This window comes from Epinephelus fuscoguttatus, linkage group LG16 (assembly GCF_011397635.1).
Source record: "Epinephelus fuscoguttatus linkage group LG16, E.fuscoguttatus.final_Chr_v1".
In the NCBI taxonomy this organism is placed as follows: Eukaryota; Metazoa; Chordata; class Actinopteri; order Perciformes; family Serranidae; genus Epinephelus; species Epinephelus fuscoguttatus.
Genome location: NC_064767.1, coordinates 29,714,017 through 29,732,420, shown reverse-complemented (window position 1 = coordinate 29,732,420; position 18,404 = coordinate 29,714,017). Strand labels below are relative to the sequence as shown.

General features: G+C 39.9%; 2 protein-coding genes across 2 annotated transcripts; both read right to left on the bottom strand.

Moving 5' to 3' along the window:
• Positions 1–3,974: 3,974 nt before the first annotated feature.
• On the bottom strand, positions 3,975–6,437 carry LOC125903065 (androgen-dependent TFPI-regulating protein). Its single transcript, XM_049599686.1, has 5 exons — positions 5,647–6,437; positions 5,403–5,528; positions 5,207–5,308; positions 4,984–5,099; positions 3,975–4,140 (listed from the first exon to the last, which is right to left on the bottom strand). The coding sequence occupies exons 1-5, from the start codon at positions 5,797–5,799 to the stop codon at positions 3,975–3,977; spliced, it is 663 nt and encodes a 220-aa protein (XP_049455643.1). The 5' UTR covers positions 5,800–6,437.
• A 1,195-nt stretch (positions 6,438–7,632) lies between these two features.
• On the bottom strand, positions 7,633–18,174 carry fam83ha (family with sequence similarity 83 member Ha). The gene is made up of 6 exons (XM_049600391.1): positions 17,824–18,174; positions 15,666–16,117; positions 15,407–15,571; positions 14,152–14,276; positions 9,147–13,983; positions 7,633–9,051 (listed from the first exon to the last, which is right to left on the bottom strand). Exons 2-6 carry the CDS (start codon positions 16,107–16,109, stop codon positions 9,040–9,042), a joined length of 5,583 nt encoding a protein of 1,860 aa, XP_049456348.1. The 5' UTR covers positions 16,110–16,117; positions 17,824–18,174; the 3' UTR covers positions 7,633–9,039.
• Between the last annotated feature and the right edge of the window lie 230 nt (positions 18,175–18,404).

The following is an 18,404-nucleotide window of genomic DNA, read 5'->3' as shown; positions in this document are numbered from 1 at the left end:
AGAAATGTCGCGACGCATCTACCATGTTCTAGATGGGTCGCACACGCGCATGCGTCTCCCAGCAGCTACATGCACACATACTACATACCTTACACACACACACACACACACACACACACACACACACACACAAAATGTAGGTATACAATGTATGTGAATGTAACATAAACTTTAAAATGTTCTCAGCGCTCACACTGACACGGATTGTGTCTCATAATTAGAGGTTGTTAATGTAAATGCACAAAAGTGTGTTTAAGTTCAAGCATATCCTATAAAGAACACTAAAACTGAAATATATGAGATGAGTTTTTTTTTCTTTTTCACAATATTCCATATATCCCGACGTCGATATTATATGTAATATAATGTATTTTTAAAACTCTTCCTAAGTTTCGCTCACCTTATGCAATTAGCCTATGAGTCTCATAGAAGCTTCTGGAACTCATCTGCTGGCCATTTGCCTTTTTCAAACTATATTTGCCAATCTGATAAAGAAGCGAGGAATGTGGCCGATGACACATTTGGCTCCCTCTAGTGGACTTTATACACAAATAAACTCACTCAGTCACTCGCCACTGCACTTAAAAAGAAAAGACTGATGATATTATGTAGTAGTGTTTATTTATATGTTAGACCAACCATGATGACTAGTCTAGATATCAAAGAACATCTAGAACAGTATGTCTTTGGCAATACTGGACAACAATAAAAATATCTTTAGTGGGAATGATTGACACAACCACCACCAAGCAACACTTCTGAGGAAGACAAGTTTCGCCAAAACATGTCAAGGAATGTAACATCCTAACACATGTCTGAGATAAAAAACAAACAAACAAACAACTAAAGTCATTATCAGAAACTGAAGACATAATGAACACCATTGAACTAACCTTCTTCTATCTCTATAATCATCATCTACATTATTATTAATCAAAAAACAACAAATTTGCAAAGACTCTTAACACTTTATTGATTTATTTGTTTTTTGGGTTGTTGTTTTTTTTTTTTTTTGCAAATTGTACATCTCTAATAATTTTGTATTACTTCTTAATCTGGAACTCTTGTTCAGTTATGCAATCTTCACTTTTATCTTTTTCTTTTTATGTATGATATTTGGCATTTTAATCCGGGAGTATCTTTTGGCTCCAAACCTCTCCTGCGCAATGTTGAGAATGTTACAGTATCATTTAATATATTACTGGATTGTTAATATTGATGTATACACGTCAGCAACACTTAAATGTTGTAGCAGGTACAGGTGTAGCTAAATTGAAATATGTTTTGTGCTGTTGGGTAGTTTATGACAATGTGTTGTATTTTGTAGTCTGTTTTATAGACTAATTTTTTGTATGAAAAATCAAAGTAAGCAAAGCAGCCAGAAAAAAGGTAACAGAACAAAAAAGTACCATATTACCTCTTACATATAGTGTAGTAAATGTTGACTGTAACTGTTAACTGTATGAAATTCAATAAAAGTAGCCTACTCAAGTGAACAAGTACTTTAAAGCTGTACTCAAGCACTGTGCATGAGTAAATTTGCTCAGTTCCATTCAGCTTTTAATACTTCATATCACTTGCCATTAAAGTTTGAGTGGACAGCCACTGCACAAGAAATTTTAGTGGTTTCAATTTGATGAATACTTCATTAAAAAAACAGTCTATGACAACAGCTAGCTTTTCCTATGTTGTACAGCATGTTACAGAACAGAGCATTTTATCTCCGGTATATTACTGCTTTGATCAGTACGCTTTCAAAGTTTGTTAATTGTAGATGAAATTCAGATGGACAGGTGGTGATGTATCTTATATTTTCCTAGTGTTTCACAATGCTGTGTTAAAATGTAACATCACAGGTCATGGGTGAGTTGTGACTCTTCTCTTTTATTGTTACCTGCAAGTGACAAACAGACAATCAGATACTATTTTAAACCTCAGACGGCGTAAACACTGAAGGCAATGATTGCCCTCTTTCCAATAACAACAGGCCATTTTACGCAGACATTTACGTAAGAGCACGTAAAGTCAAATGATTAATACCTTTCAGTTGTATAAGACCAGGTGCTCGTTTAAATGCAGTGTATCCTGTTTTACTGGTTCTTCATGGGTTTTTCCTCATGACTTGTGGCCTGATGTCTCAGAGCAGGAGGAACTTATTTTACTCACATTAGGTTACAAATCAGCGCACAAGCAGGACAGAACCAAGAGGGATACAATGTTGTACCTGCTGGGAGTAAGTAAAATTATATTTATTCGTTATCTTAATTTCTTCATGTCAGCTAATCAAAGTTTTTGTCTGATGAGGACTTTAATACTGACTGGTGATTTCCTTTTCCACACTCAGATCGTTGGCGGCCTTCTCTTCATCATAATGTGCTTTTCAAAAGGACTCAAACAGGTGGGTAAACCTTTACAGTGTTTCTCTTGTGCCTGATTATCTGTTCTAAAAGGTAATTTGGATAAAGTATAAGACAAATCAACCTTTAAAAGACAAACAAAAACTGCATTGCAGCGGCTAGATGATGTGACCAATATAGGAAATAAATAAAGTGTGATATCCTGAAACTGTCATTTTCTTTGACAGGGAGTTAACTCTCAAAAACTACAACTATCCGAATCGTCTGCCAACAATAAGAAGGTGAGTAACTATCCAAAGATAAATGTTGTAATTGTTGATGATCATTGAGATTAAATATGCACATTCATCTCTTCAACAGAATGATCTGAGTGAAGAAGATGTGCATTTACTGGCCAAGATCCTTTCCGCTGGATTGGTGGATGCAGATCCAAACTATCTCCACCACCTTAAAGGCTACAGAGACCTGCGTGGCGCATGATTTCTCTTCACAAAGCCACGAGGCCGCTACAGAAATGAATGAATGGCACAACGCTGTTCCTGGATATATCCATAGATGTGTGATGACATCAAATCAAGGCTCTTCAGCAATGTTTTGGATTACCACAAGTCAAGTGATTCCTGCAACCCTTAAAGTTGTTCTTAGATTAATGGAGACATTTGCACTTTATTAGGGTCAAATGTGACATTGGTTAGAAACTGGAAATCACGTCACTGGTGCTCGATATGAATATGATAATTTTGATGGGGGATCTTGTTTGCTCTCGCTATTGGCTGATTGTAATAATTTGTGGAAAGGAGCTTGTGATATTAACATTCAACACCCACCTATTTTTAAATCAGGAAATGCAGAACATGAAAACACAGAAACAGGAAGACTTGTGCTGTTACTGTAATGTGGTGCCTGCTTTATTGGGCTTTTGGTGTTCAAACGGCATGTTTGAGATGCTTGTACAATGTAAATACTCCTTTGATGAGCTGTAAAACTAAACTCTAACATTTATATCAGAGGTATACAGTTAAGTGTTGCTCAATGTGGCTGTTGTATGCACTTTCCGCACAGAGAGCAAGTAACCTCTTTAAAGTGAACCTATGTAACATTTGTTCAACAGCAGCTACTGCGGATGAAAGTAATGGAATCATGTTGGCTAGATTTTTTGCTGTTCAGCATTTAGCAACATGATGACAGCAGCACAAGTGGTTAACAATCATACAGTCAGTAAAGTGTGTCAGTAATGAGTGTTAAACAGCAATATTTACCTATGGTTTGCTAACTTTAGCTAACATTAGCCACCCTAAACTCCTGGTCATACCAGACCAACAAAGGCTGTAGCAGAAAAAAAAAACCCTGAGTGTATTTATTTGAGTAATGGTGCCATTAATGCTAATAAATTCAACATTTAATATGAAAGAAAAAGAACATGTAACCTCTTCTTTCAAAAGTTACAGTCTTGCTTTAAAGGATTACTGTTTGACCATTTTCATGTGGCAGAAAGGCTAAACTACTTTGTTATTGCTGTCATTTTGTTCATGTCCTTGCCTAGAGTAAAGGAGACAAGAAAAAGAGAAGTTAGATTCAAATGAACATGTTGTCATATGTTTGATTTCAGTGGTAGATTTAATGTATCTTACGCCAGACATGGCTGTTGAGCTTGTCCCCGAGCACGTAGAGCAATGTCACCACCAACATGTTGAAAAAGAAGAAGCCCACTAAACCAGAAGAGCTGAAGTGTGCAAGAAGGGGATACACCCAAATCCCAACTGACACATACACCCATATAATCCTGCAGAACATGTTTAGAGAGCGAGAGAGAGAGAGAGAGAGAGAGAGAGAAGTATCACTGTATCTGTCAAAACATCTTGTACCGTCTTGTATCAAAGAACTAGTATTTCTTGTGCAAATATTTGCAGGCACATGGCTTTGACACTGAGGACATTGATTGTAAGACTGTAACAGCTAAACACTCAGTATAATAAAGAATCACATCCTCATCATACAGTATATTTGTGGTCTGTAGCATGAGACACACCAGGATCTGTAAGTAGCATTAAGGTATGTGAAGCATTGAGACACAAAGGAAGCTTTTACCCCTCAGGCTGTTTGCATGGTGAATAAATATCGCTGCACAGGACTTGTCTTGACTAGTTAAAGTAGACATATTTAGACACTGCTGTGCTTTGAACCAGAGGCGTGGATTCAAGTCACAGGAATTGGAGTCAAGTCATGAATTTGCTTAATTTAGACTCAACGTGACAAAATTAGAGAAGACTTGCAACTTGACTTCAACACCAATGACTCGTGACTTCACTTGGACTTGAGCCTTTTGACTTGAAAATAACTTGATACCCTCCCCCAAGCCCAAAGATTAAAAAGTATGTTATTTAAGAGTGTGCCACAAACCAATTTGACTTGACTTGAATGCAAAGACTTGAGACTTGTGACATGCCAAACAATGACTTGGTCCCACCTCAGCTTTTAGCCCCTATGGCAGTGGAAGATACAATAAGCTTCAAATGAATGCTGAGTCAAGAAGGATTTCATTGTTTTGCTGTGATGTTTCTATGTTAACTACGTGCCTGATAAATGTTTCTCACGATTTTGCTGTACTGTGTGCTGACTTACTTACCAAAATAAGTAAGCCAAGCCCACACCTCCTAATGCTGCCAGTGCATGTTTAGTCTGTGGGTAGCTGTGAGGCTGCACCAGCACCTCTCCAAGTAAAACAGGAAGAACAAATGTGTGCTGAGAAAACAGTGTGGGAACAGCTCGTTATTGGATTGTTTATGACTGTGGAGTCAGAATTATTTAATTGTTTGTCATACAACTGTTGAATTTGCAGATTTACAGACCATAGCATGGTTTATCCAGGGGGGGAAGAAGGTGTCAATAGTAGCCGGGTAGACTAATTCTCTGTCGTAGGCAAAGATCGTCCAGAAAAGTAGAACAACAAACTAAACAAAAAGCAAAGAACATAGAGTTTATGTGTAGCACAATTTTTATTTTATGATAGAGAAAAGGTAGGATTTTCAAAAATGCGTTTCTCACCATGCCCACAGGGAAGGCAAAGACAGAAAAGAGAAGGTCTTTACATCTGCTCAGAGTGTTTTCTGACTTCTTCCCAGTTTGTAGATCATTCAGTGCCGCCAGTCCAAAGAATGACATTTGTAATAACTGAAATATTACAAACAACATTATTGTTTTGCATCATCCTTTGTTACATCTGCTACATATCATTGTGAATGAATATATTACTGCTATTTTTACTGGGTAATATGGGTAATGCACTCACCAAATTCAAAAAAGTAAGATACTTCCAAGGTCCTCCATAAACAAAGATTCCTGGTGGTAACTCCTCTCCATCCTTAGCAGCGAGACTCTTCACGACAAAAGCATACCAGCTGAATGCTGTGATATGGTACGCTTTCCTCAGCGTTGAAGTCATACTAGTGTAAGCTTATACGGACCAGACAAACAACAGAAATAAATTAAACACTGCCAAAAACTTTGTTGCAAAGTTTGACTGTTCCCTTCAAATGTGAGGTACTTCAGGCACTGAAGGTTTTTAAAGATTAGTGTAATTCAGCGCAAGCTTATCAAGACGTTTGCAAGCAGTGGAGACAAGAGGCCCACTGTTTCTCATGGAAGCATAGGAGTCCTTCTTTCATAACACACTGTAGCATGTGACTGGCTGCCAATTTCATTCACAGTGAGAGCTTAATTTGTTGCGTAGCATTTTTTAAAAGAAGCCCTGTCAAGTTAAGTAATTCAATCAGTTCAACTTAAGTAACTAAATCAGCTCAACTTAAGTAACTAAATCAGTTCAACTTAAGTAACAATCAGCATCATTTGACAAATTTGATACTCGAACTGATATTTACACTAGAAGGTGGCAAACTCCTTATCTAATGGGTACCCAGATTTGATTCTGTGTTTTCATAACTTGTCCTGAAATCCTTAAGTGTCCTTAAGCAGCAGACTAAATCTCAGCCAGCCTCAGCTTAATCTCCATAAACAGATATTTGCATAGATCACTGAGACGATAGCCGATGGGCTCCGAGATTGGCATCTGTAAAGCTGTTTGGCAGTTGACCTTGAACTCTGACCTCATTGTGGATGAGCACACATTTTTTGTCAACTTTTGTCAAGTCAAACAACTTACATTGTAACATTTAATGTAGTTTAAATCAGTTTCATATCTTCTCTGTTGTTTCACAAGATGAATGACAGATGCAACTTTGTCTTTCTTAGGTCCAAGAAAGGGATTTGAATGATGGTAGTAACCGATACTCTTGGCCTCAGGGTGGTGCTAGAGGAAAGGCCATTGTGGTGAGACGCTCAGAGATGCTTTGTGTAGACTTGGGAATCACAGGCTAAGCAAGTCATGATTTGTTACAGTACCACCATGACATGTTGCCTAAGATGTTATCAAGATACATAACTTACCCACAAAATGACCTTTTGTATATCTATTACTCATGCCATGTCATCTTGAATTCATGAAGAAAACTTTACTTTTCTTGTGTGCCTCCAAAGGAAATGTTGAACATTGATTTACTGATTTATAAGGGACCACCTTTAACAACGGTAAATCTATCAAAACATCCAATTACAAACTCTCACAAAACTTGTGCAGTACAATCCAAGTCTCTTTTATTCAGTTGCATGCTCAATATTTCCCAAACCCCTGCATTTTCACTAAAACTGGACTGAAAATGAACTTTACCTATGTGCTCTTGAAAGACAGACTCCAGTACTAAGGTATTGGTATTTTTGGGGTCATCCCTATGTTTCCAGGGTTCTATGTTTCCCAGGTTCTACGTTCCCCACTTAACCCTGCAAAAAGGTTCTATGTTCCCCGCTTACACAAAAAAGGTTCTATGTTCCCCGCTTGGTTGAGCGGGCAACATAGAACCTGGGAAACATAGAACCTTTTTTGTGTAAGCGGGGAACATAGAACCTTTTTGCAGGGTTAAGTGGGGAACATATTGTAGTACCCAGGAAACATAGAACCCTGGAAACATAGATACACTCCTGAATCATGCTGATTCACTGTCACACAGTCATGACTCACTATCTTAAAGAATGGAGCCTTTGTTATTATTAGTAACACCTAGGCTTTCCCTATCATGACAAGTCAAAATATCCGCTTTGAAAAAGGTGTATACATAATAAAAATGTGTGTAAATCATTACATTTGTCTCATTTAATCAGTTGAACCAGTTCAGCTTCTCTCAATAACTTTCTTTTATAACATCAGGCACACAGAAGCCAGAAAAACACTTTCAGAAATTTTATTTACAAAAGGCAAGTGTTGCTGAAGACAGTTTGATAGATCCATTATAAAAAAGTATAACTATCAGAGCACAGTTTTACATACTGTTGTGTAAATATTTTGCAGTTTTGGAATTTTTCTCAGTGTACAGGTATGACAAGTTTTCATTCAACAAAGCACATTTTCAGAGACAGTTAAAGGGTCAGTTCCAGCAAATTACAAACATAACCCCGCCTGAGTCACTCAGCCCCAGTGGAATGTTGCCGTACAGGAATCCAACAATTGAAACACTTAAGCAGCAGCATATCTTTCCTTATGTTGTTTGTTCCCAAATCATCAAAATACAAATAATTTGGATGACTCAGGTAATTTGGGTGAACTGACCCTTTAAAACCACTACAAGCAGCTTGGAAAACTGACATTTATCCTCTATGAGTCCTGTTGTAATCCAAGTTTGATAGAAAAAAAGAAACAAAAAAACATTACATACTGTGTGGTGCAATCATCTACACATTCGTATTGTAGGTACATCATGTTTTAGCTGCAGATCTGTTTCAATCTCAGGTTTGTTCATCATTTTTCATCAATTCCATGTTTGTTTCAGCTTACAAAAATTTAAAGCTATCATTTATTTACACCAGAACAACAACAGTCCTGCATGGATATACATTTATATATCCACTTGTTTCACAGACACATGTGATTATCAACATCTTTAACATGATTGTGAAATACTAAAATATAAGCTACAGTATATTACAGTTATACAAACTCCTACTGCTTAAGATTATCTGTTACACTTTTATGTCACATTTTGTCTTAAAACCAGATAACATCAATAATGGCTGTCAAAAAGGCGAGAACAGACCTCATCATAGAAGCAACTTGTTGCAAACATTGCACTTTACCCATGCAGTCAGTAAAAAAACATATTTGATCACACACGTAGTCTCAGACCATGTACTTTTTACACTGGTAACATCTTGGTGATTCACCCATAAGAAGAAGCCCTTTGATGGTCACCAGGTTTATATTTTTAGTTATTTTACTCAATGTTCTGCCCTTTCAAGTTCAGTGCCACCAATACTGCTTTGCTGCCTCTTCTTCACATAATATGCCTTGTTTGCAGAATACAAATAGAGAAATCTATTTCTGTTAAATATATTTGGTGATAAAATGCCTTCGTCATCATTTCAGCTTTTTTTGGTCTTTTGCCTTTATTGGAAACTACAGACAAAGAGTGACGAGAATGGGTGGTGGGTGGGGGGGTCTCAGCACCAGTACATGGAGCGCAAACACTACCAGGTGAGCTACTTGGCTACCCCATCATCTCAGTGTTTTACTTGACTTTGCTTCTTGCTACACACACCGTGTGTGCTGTTTATCCTCTCAACTTTCATCGGATCCCATTTAAGGTGCCATCTTTGAAAGTGAAAGAGACACACTGAGTTACAACAGGGGCAACACAACATGCTTTTTAATGGGTAATATGAATGATTGCAATAGTATTTTCATACCTCAAATCGGCTATAAACTTTCCTCTCCTTCCTCATGCTCTGAATCCTCTCTAACAGCTTCTCACGATCTTCACTTATCTTAGGCTGCCCTCTGGTGAGTGAGCTGATCCCTTTTTCTTTCTCCTGCTTTTTGTCAGCTTTGTCTTCTTTCTCATCATCTGTGACAGGGGAGTCTTTGGCAGCTTCGTTCCTGTTTTGGCTATTAGCAGAAATTTGCTCTAGAAGCAGCTTTGTATCGTCTCTGAGGTTGCTGCTTGAGAGCACGTTGGCTGTTGATGATTGATAGCGAGACTGGCTTGATTTTGGCTGCTTGGACTGTGGTGACTGGGGAGATACTTTATCTGATGTGACCTCTGGCGATTCAGAGCAATTATTTTGCTTTACTTGGTCATTTGTTTTCTCAATGCAGACCGATCCCTGTGTAGTGGCTTTATTAACCTCATTTCTGTCCTTGGTATCAACAGTTTTTTCCTTAACAGGCTGGAGCTCAGTTTCTTTATCAAAATCATTTGTGGTCGTGGTGTCAGTAGTTTCTTTCGTAACAGGCTGAAGCTCAGTTTCTTTACCAAAATCATTGGTGGTCGTGGTGTCAGCAGTTTCTTTCTTAACAGGCTGAAGCTCAGTTTCTTTATTAACCTCTTTTGTGGTATCAGCAGTTTCTTTCTTAGCAGGGTCAGGCTTTTCAGGCTCTTTGCTTACTTTATTCTGACTATCCATATTACTATTTTCAGCAGTTACGTGTGATTCTGAAGGCTGGGTTTCAGGTGTCACAGATTCAGGTGTTTTGCATGGCAGATTGGGCTGTGATGGGACTTTCGAGGTAGGCTCACTTGGGCTAGACGTTTCTGTTGATGGGAGCTTTGGAGTTTTGTTTAAGTCTGTTGCAATCTGCTTGGGAAGACAGCTAGTATCTGGGGGGCTGTGCGATTCAGGTGATGACTTTTCAGCTTCAAGGGACAAAACTGATCCAACTGACTCAGTTGGAGGAGAACATGACACTGTTTCAGCAGGTACAAGTGGCTTTGAAGGATGGGTTTCAGGAGTCACAGATTCGGGTGTTTTGCAGGACAGATCAACCTCTTTTGGGACTTTTGAGGTAGGCTCAGTTGGGCTGGACCTTTCTGTTGATGGGAGCTTTGGAGTTTTGTTTAAGTCTGTTGCAACCTGTTTAGGAGGAGACTTAGTATCTGGGGGATTGGGCAATGCAGATGATGATTTTTCAGCCTCAGGAGACAAAGCTGACCCAACTGACTCAGTTAGAGGAGAAGAACATGATACTGTTTTAGCAGGTACGAATGGCTCTGAAGGATGGGTTTTAGAAATCACAGATTCAGGTGTTTTGCAGGGCAGATCAGCCTCTTTTGGGACTTTTGAGGTAGGCTCAGCTGAGCTAGATGATTCTGCTGATGAAGGGAGTGGAATTTCATTTGAGTCTTTTGGAATCTGTTTGGGAAGAGCGTTAGTATCTTGGGGACTGTGCAATGCAGACAATATTTTTTCAGCCTCAGGTGACAAAACTGATCCAACTGACACAGTTAGAGGAGAACATGATACTGTTTCAGCAGGAGTAGGAGTGACAGATCCTTTCAGGTTAAGTTCAGAGGGAGGGGTTGCTTGTATTGGTGCATCTTGAGGTGATGCAGTTGCTTTTGCCTGGGAAACATTAGAAGTTAAGTCTGGATGGACAGGAGAGCTTAATTCTGCTGCAGACTGCTTGGGTGGAGTGTCTGCTGCGGAGGGAGTAGGATTTATGGCCTCATTTCGATCAGATTTGGATTTCCTTTCCAGATCAAACACATCAGATAGATTAGATTCAGGCAATGAAGTGCTAAGGCTAGGAGGTGTGCTGTCAGCTTTGACATCCTTTGATGATCCAGAATGCTCAGATTCCTCTTCAACAGCCTTTCGAAGAGTGATGTTTTCTGATGCAGGAACATCTTTTTCTGAAGGTGTAGGAGCACAATGTTCTTTAGAGTCCGTCTTTGACGTGGACTCTAATGAGGATAAGTTTTTCTCTGAACCAGCAGCACATGTGTCAGGAGAAATATTAGATTCCAAATGTGCAGAGTCATCTCCTGAAGGGGTCTCAGATGATGTCATTTGGGAGGGTTCTTGCACTGAGGAGCTGACAGATTGCTTTGTTTTTGGGGACCCTTTGCTGGAAGTTAGGGTTGAGCTCAAGTCTGCTTGGCTAACTGTGGAGGGTGTGGTCTCTGCTGAAGTTGGTGCAGGACTTGGACTGATCTGTGAACCCGAATCTGGCAGAATGTGATCAGAGGAAGAACTTTGGCCCAATGGTTTGGAAGAGCTTAATTCTGTTCCAGCTTGTTGTTTGGGTAGCAGTGGAGAAGCGGATGTGCTGGTTTCTGACTGAACTGATTTAGGATTTGGGATGTTAGAATTCAGTGCAGCAGATGTAGAAGATGGTGATACCTCCACTGAACTGGCAGTGAGTGAACTAGACTCCTTTGAGGTAGAATCAAGGCGTGGGCTTTCACTTCCGTTAGTGCCTTTTGCAAGAGAAGAAACACTAGCAGGAGTAGCATTTGTTGGTGTAGGTGGCTGACTGGGGCTCCTTGTTTTTACAGCAGGATTTGACAGCTTTCGCTCTGCTGGTGCTTCTTTTTCTGCCAAGACAGGCAGAGTTACTGCTGACTGGCTTTTCTTTAGCTTAGTCCCTTCTAAATCAGTTGAAACGCTGGTTTGTTCTTGTATAAAGCTTTTGGGATCAGTCATAACCTGACTGTCCTGTCCTGATTTATCACTGACATCTAAAGACAGACTGACTGACTTGCATGCTTCTGTTTTCCCTACATCCTCTGCAGCAGCATTTTTTTCTAATAACCTCTCAGATGCTGAAGTGTCAGCCTTCTTTTCTGCGGTTTCTTTTGGTACAGGTTCCTTCTTTATAACAGTAGTATTGTTTTTCAGCTCAGTTGTTGGTTTCAGCGAAGCATTATCTTTACTCTTTTCATGTTCTGCAGCCTTAGCAGCTTTGCGTTTTGCTGCCAGTTCTTTGAAAAACATGAGCCTCTTATCAGGATCATTCATATCTACATGGGATGGAGTGGCGAGGAAAGATTTGGATGACTGTAATGGTTGATCAGTTTTGGGCAGCTTAGCTTCAGAAGTCTTCGATTGAGGCACTGATGGTGAAGAATTTGTTTGCTCTACATCTGGCGGTTTTAATGGTTCTTGTACTTCTGAAAGATTTTTTGAATTATCTTCCTTTGATGAATCTTTATCATCTGCTTTACTGTTTCCATCATCTTGTTTGGATGGGTCTGTGGAAGAGCTATCAAAGGTGGCTGACTTTATGTAACGGGTCCATTCAAACGGTTCTCTTGCAGTAGCCCTTCTTTGTCCCAAAACCTGAGAAAGAAAAGGTAGTTTCGTCTGTTCTGCCTCATTTTTGTCAGTTTCCTCATCCTGTTGGCCTGGAGCTGTTTTGGTGTCTTGAGAAGTATTCTGCTGCTCCATAGAGCTGAATATCAGAGATGATCTTAACCTAGAGCTCCTCGGTATTGCTGCATTGTATTTCCTACGGAATGACTCCTCCCTTCGAAGGCCAACAGTTTTTGGTTCCTTTTGTTCTGCCTCCTCCATCTTGTCTGTTTCAGTTGTGGATGATGATTCTGAAGGTGTTGGTGTTGTTTTGGTCTCTGCTGCTGCTGCAGTTGGTTCATCAAGCAATTTCTTTGGCTGTTCTCGTGCTGTGGTTTTGGCATAACTTGGCATCTGACTTACCCTGGGTATTGCAGGAACCTTAAACTCTCTGACATTAGGGATTTTCGGGACCTGTAAATCTGTGCCTGGTGTTTGCTGTATGACGTTGGTGGTCTCTTCGAAAGGATCTGGTGCATTAGGTGGTGTCGATGGCAGGCCTTCATCTCCTGTATTGTCATATGTACTGAGGTAGGAGCTAATCCTCCAGTTTCTTAGCCCCCGTTTCACCATGGGATCCTTGCGATCTGTGTTCGGCTCCTGTATTAACGGCTTCTGATCTGGATTTGAGGGGGTGGGAGATACTTGAGATGCACGTAGCTTGCCCAAACTCAGTCTTCTATGGTGAGATGAACCAAACGGTAAATCTGCTCCAGGTGGTAATCTCTCTGAACCCTGGTCAAAGTCTGCTAATCTGGTTGATGATAAATAGTTCAGCACAGGGTCAAAGTTATCAGGTGGTTCAGTCTCCTGTGGGAAACCAGGTTCAGAGTACTGATCTGCTGACTGAAAGTCTTGGTTCCAGAACTTGTCATAGGTACTGTAATCTGCTTCTTTTCCTGGTCCTAGATAAGGCTGCTGCCCCCTGTGAAACTGCCTTCCCTGGTTCTCAGGCTCTGGCATTCCCTGTTGCTGCAAGAATGGGTAGGAGAATCTACCATGAGCACCTTCAGCATAACTGTGACGTTTGAAGGCGAGATTTTCCATCAAGGGCATCCTGGAGGGGCCCTGATCAAAGGAAGGATCCATGCGAGATTGCTGAGATGGAAATCTACCGTACATTTCTGCAGGGCCGTGCAGGGACTCCTGCTTTTTGAGAGGCATCATTCTCCGATCAATATCCATACGTTCATCATAGGAATGTCTCAGCCATTCCTCTGGATGAGCGGTGTCCAGTGACTGAAATTTCTTTGGCTCTCTGTACATTGTTCTTTCACTTGGATATTGCCTCTTCTGAACAAGGCTAAACTCTTCCATTGGATTGACATTTTCAATCACCAGCGGTTCAGACTGAGCGTACAGAATCCGAAACTCTTCATCAAAGGTCGTTATAAGTTGTCCAAGGAAAAGGTGTGCCATACAGCGGTGGAGCTTCTCAAAAGACCACATGAAGCTGGACAAAGTAATGACAATAAGTAAGAATTAATAGGAGCACTTCATTTGTGACATGCACATATCTGGTATTAATGCAAAGAGATACAAACTGTATGCACTCATAAAAACATAAATTGTGATACCAAGTGTAAGTTATGACTTTCTGTGGCAGTTTTAATATTTTCACCTGTAGTTTCCACTCAGCACAGCCCTGCAGTCTGTCAACAAGAAACGATCCATCATCTGACCTTTGAAGGATTTCCCTGAGCGGCAATGATACGTGATGCCAGACACTGTTCTCACGCGCAAAAGCTGCAAGACACACATCAAAATTCAAAATTTAAAAAATTAATATTAAGTTAAAGCAGTGTGTACTGTATGGTAGTGCAAATGTTTTAACAGAAATCCACGCTAGGTGGCAGTATTGCTTTAAAGCCACATCCAAATAAGAGGTGGAAAATAGCTGCACTTCAAGTTCCCTTTTACAGTGATATGCAGTTACTGTGATTTCTGTCAGTGGGAAAAGTGTCTGTATTTACTGGCTAAATTTAATCTGAGCAGAACAATCATGACAGAAAAAATGAATACTGTAAAGGACAACATGGTATAGTGTTACAAGCATACACAAGAGAAACACAAGAAAAAACATAATCCTAGAGGCTTGACAATATTACTTATAATATGTAGCATATACAATTCACATTGCTAATTGCACAATTGTAATAATAATATAAAATACATTTCTAATAATAGTTGTCTCAAGTCAGTTGGAGGTACATGACAGCCACACAATGTTTGGAAAGAAAAGACTGTTAAGTTGTCTTTGTTTGTTTGACGGAGTCACCTCTAGCAACAGCTGTAGTGTAAACACTGTACTTCTGCTTTTCCCCACAAGTTCTGCTAATATTGACCGAGCACGACTGTAAGCGTAAGTCTGCTGATATTCTGTATTTTTGCCAACTGATCCCATGACTCAGTACTTTGTGGCTTTCCAACTCTGTCTGTGGCTTCAGCCAGAAGCCTATTCATTCCTACTAAAAATGTTAATCTTTGACAATGGGTCACAAAAACTGGTGTAGTATAGAGCTGAACACTGTAGTTTTTAGCAAATGTTACTCAATCAGTAGTAAATGGTTCATTTGTTGGGGATTATTTTCATGAATATTTGTAGTAAAATATTTAAATGTTACTGTATTCATAACTTTTTTGTTAAAGAAATCACAAAAAAAATTCAAATATTTAAATGTATTTACTTACTCATTACCAACTACTACTTGTTTCAGGTTCAGACTTTTTTAAAAGCTCTACAAAAAAATGAAGCTCTTTGGTAGTAAGGCTGGGCTAACTGGGAGTACTTGAAGGAAATGGAAAGACTGATGGTATTTAAATATGTAAGCAGTCTTGTTTTTTTTCTTTCTTAAGGAAAACGTATCCCAACTCACTTGAATGTTGTGTAGATTGACTCTGCAGTTGGAAACCATGTGGACAAAGTGATGTGCATTCTGCTCATCCAGAATGATGTAGACAGCAACGTTCCTCATGGCAGCATCGAGAATATCCGCAAACATGTCAACATCAGTGAACATGTCCATCACTATAGCAACCACCTGCGGAGATAAAAGCCACAAGCATGATGTGAATGATACTGCGAAGACAAGTTTAGCATTAAGTCATCCTCCATTGAGAAAGTGAAGGATCTACCTGTCGAGCATTCTTGATAAGTCGTCGTGCCTGCTCCTTGATGCTCGGCATGTCAGGCTCAGGCGGGTTGACCAGAGTGGTGACCTCTGTGGGTCCAAGGAAGGGATGCAGCTGAGGCCAGCCAAGGTCCAAGCCTGGGGCTTCCAGGTCCGAGTGAATCGGCCAGTAAGTGTCTGAGGAGCCATCTCCCCCAATCTCCAGAAAATGTTGTTCAGGGTAGTTGCTCTGCTGAGGGACCTGGACAGAGCTTTGAATATAGTGAATCTCAGGTGTGGATAGGAAGTCCACCACATCTGCTTTTTGGAGGAACTGATAGTATCCCTCCAAGTCCTCCTCAATCAGTGCGTCAATGGCTAAGCGGTACTCTTCCCGATAGTGAGGGGGGAGGTAGTTGGGGTCCAGGGGGTTATCCCCAGCAGAGGAACACTGAGAGCGTCGTGCCATACTGTAGTCTAAAGACAGGGCAAAGGCAAAAAGAGAAGTGATGAATTTACTGTAAATCATGAGTTATTGTCACACGACATGTGTTTCAGTTTCATTAGATATCACAATGAGAATATCCGATAGATAGTTGTCAACTCAATTAGAGCTGAAACAATTGATCAAAAATTATCTGCAACAACTTCGATAATCAGCTGAATGTTAGGGATCACCTTCCAAGCAAAGATGCCCGAAAGTCTCTAGTTTAGGCTTGTCCAATATGAATATTTCTATATCTTTAGGTTCTGGAAAGTTTTCGGACAAAACAAGACATTTTGAGGACATGATCTTCGGCTTGAGAAAATAATCATAATGTGGAGCCATTGTCATTTATTGTCCTTCAGAGGAAATAAATCATGAGATGATCCCATGCTGTTGTCACTTTACATAACTCTGTTGTCCACAATGATTACTGTAGTTTCTGTTTTACAGGTTTGCAGTGGTGGAATGGAACTAAGCACATTTTGCCTACTCAAACACCATACCATACCAAATACCATACTTGTACTTTCCTTAAGTGTTTCCATTTTATGCTATTCTTTACGTCCATGACATTTTGGAGTCAAACACTGTACTTTTTACTCCACTACATTTATTTGATAACTTAAGTTAGGCTACTGGTTACTTTGCATGTTTAGATTAATACATTATAATATACTATTACAGATTATTACAAGTTACCCAGCGGGAGATCACCCTTTACCAGCTACGACATCAACGTGATGCGCACAAAAATGGCTCACTTTTAATAAGCCAGTAATATAATGTGCATTATCTGTTCTGCATAATAGGTATTTTTACTTTTGGTACTTATGCTGAAGCTAACACTTTAGTACTTAACGTGAGTTAGATTTTGAATGCATCTCTTTTACTTGCAAGAGTATTTTAACACTGTAGTATTGTTACATTTACTTTGGTAAAACATGAGCATGTTTCCACCACTGCAGATTTGAAGTGTCAGCTGTTAGGATCAATAGTTGTCACTAGGTTGAGCATCATTTTAACTACTTCACATATGATTTTGCATCCATTTGTCCTTTTGTGATATATATTAAAATCAGAAACAATAATTTTTTCATTTCATGATGTTTATTCCACCCATGTCTCCGAGCCTTACAGGTAACTTTACCATAATGACCTTATTCAAAGGGTTCAATTCATTCTGCTGAGATCTAGCTACCAAACAAGAGATGGAGCCCTTACCACAGGGACAGGCCTATATATTATATTATAATACTATACTAGAGACAGCACAATGAATGAGGGGAGAAGGAATCTAACCACAGGATAGATGGGTTATGGGTGTGGCTCCTCCCTCTGGCCATATGCCCGAGTCTCCATTTGCAAGTTCATGTAACGTTAAAGCCGCATATGAGAATTGCCGAGAGGAAACATCACAGTCCAAACGAAGCACCAAAAAAACAGGACTGACAGGATGAAGTAAGGAGAATAAATAACAAATTAAACGGCTGTTTGTCACTTTGACTGCTGACTGTTAATTCAGACTTCACCTACACACTTTTCCTCCCCACTAAAACCGAAATGACATATGAGGAAACTTGAACAAAGCCAGGTAACAGTGTAGCACAAGTCAATATGCGCCAGCCAAAAGTTAAACCTTATCTCCTGAAGTCTCCACAACACACGGCACAAGCCTGAGGTTACTCGGTGAACTTACCCCGCTGTTATTGACTCGTCAAACTTCCATGTTAAACTTTAATCCCGTCATGTTGCCTTCTTCACCATGTTTTCCTCCACAACTGCGCCGTGCTTCTAGTCCAGGTGGGACTTGTCGAAAGTTTTCTGTTACATTGCTTTTACCCCTTCACCCAGCTAAACCAGTTTATTGTCATGCTTGAGGCATGTTGGCGAGAATGTTTGAGACAGAGAGCACACACACACGCTAACAGATAGAGAGCGACGGCTGCTGTCGACTAATTTTCGCCCCGCCTCGACTTTTCGCTCACAGTTTGCTCACTTGTGCTCCTCACAGCTCTGTGTCCATGCTTGTCCTGAGGCAGCTGAACTCTGCACATCTGTTATCTGTCGGCTGAAGCTCCAGCTGAGTGACTCCTGCTGATGAAACTGAAACTGCGATCAAACTGCGTAATGGCTAATTAATGTAATATCAGGCAGTGCTGGCTGCTCCATAAACCCCCTGCTCATATTCATTAATGTTTAAAGCATCTGTCATAATTCATCATTCTTCGTCAAATCTCAGTTGTCCTCCTCCTTCAAATGTGTAACTTTATTGTTCAA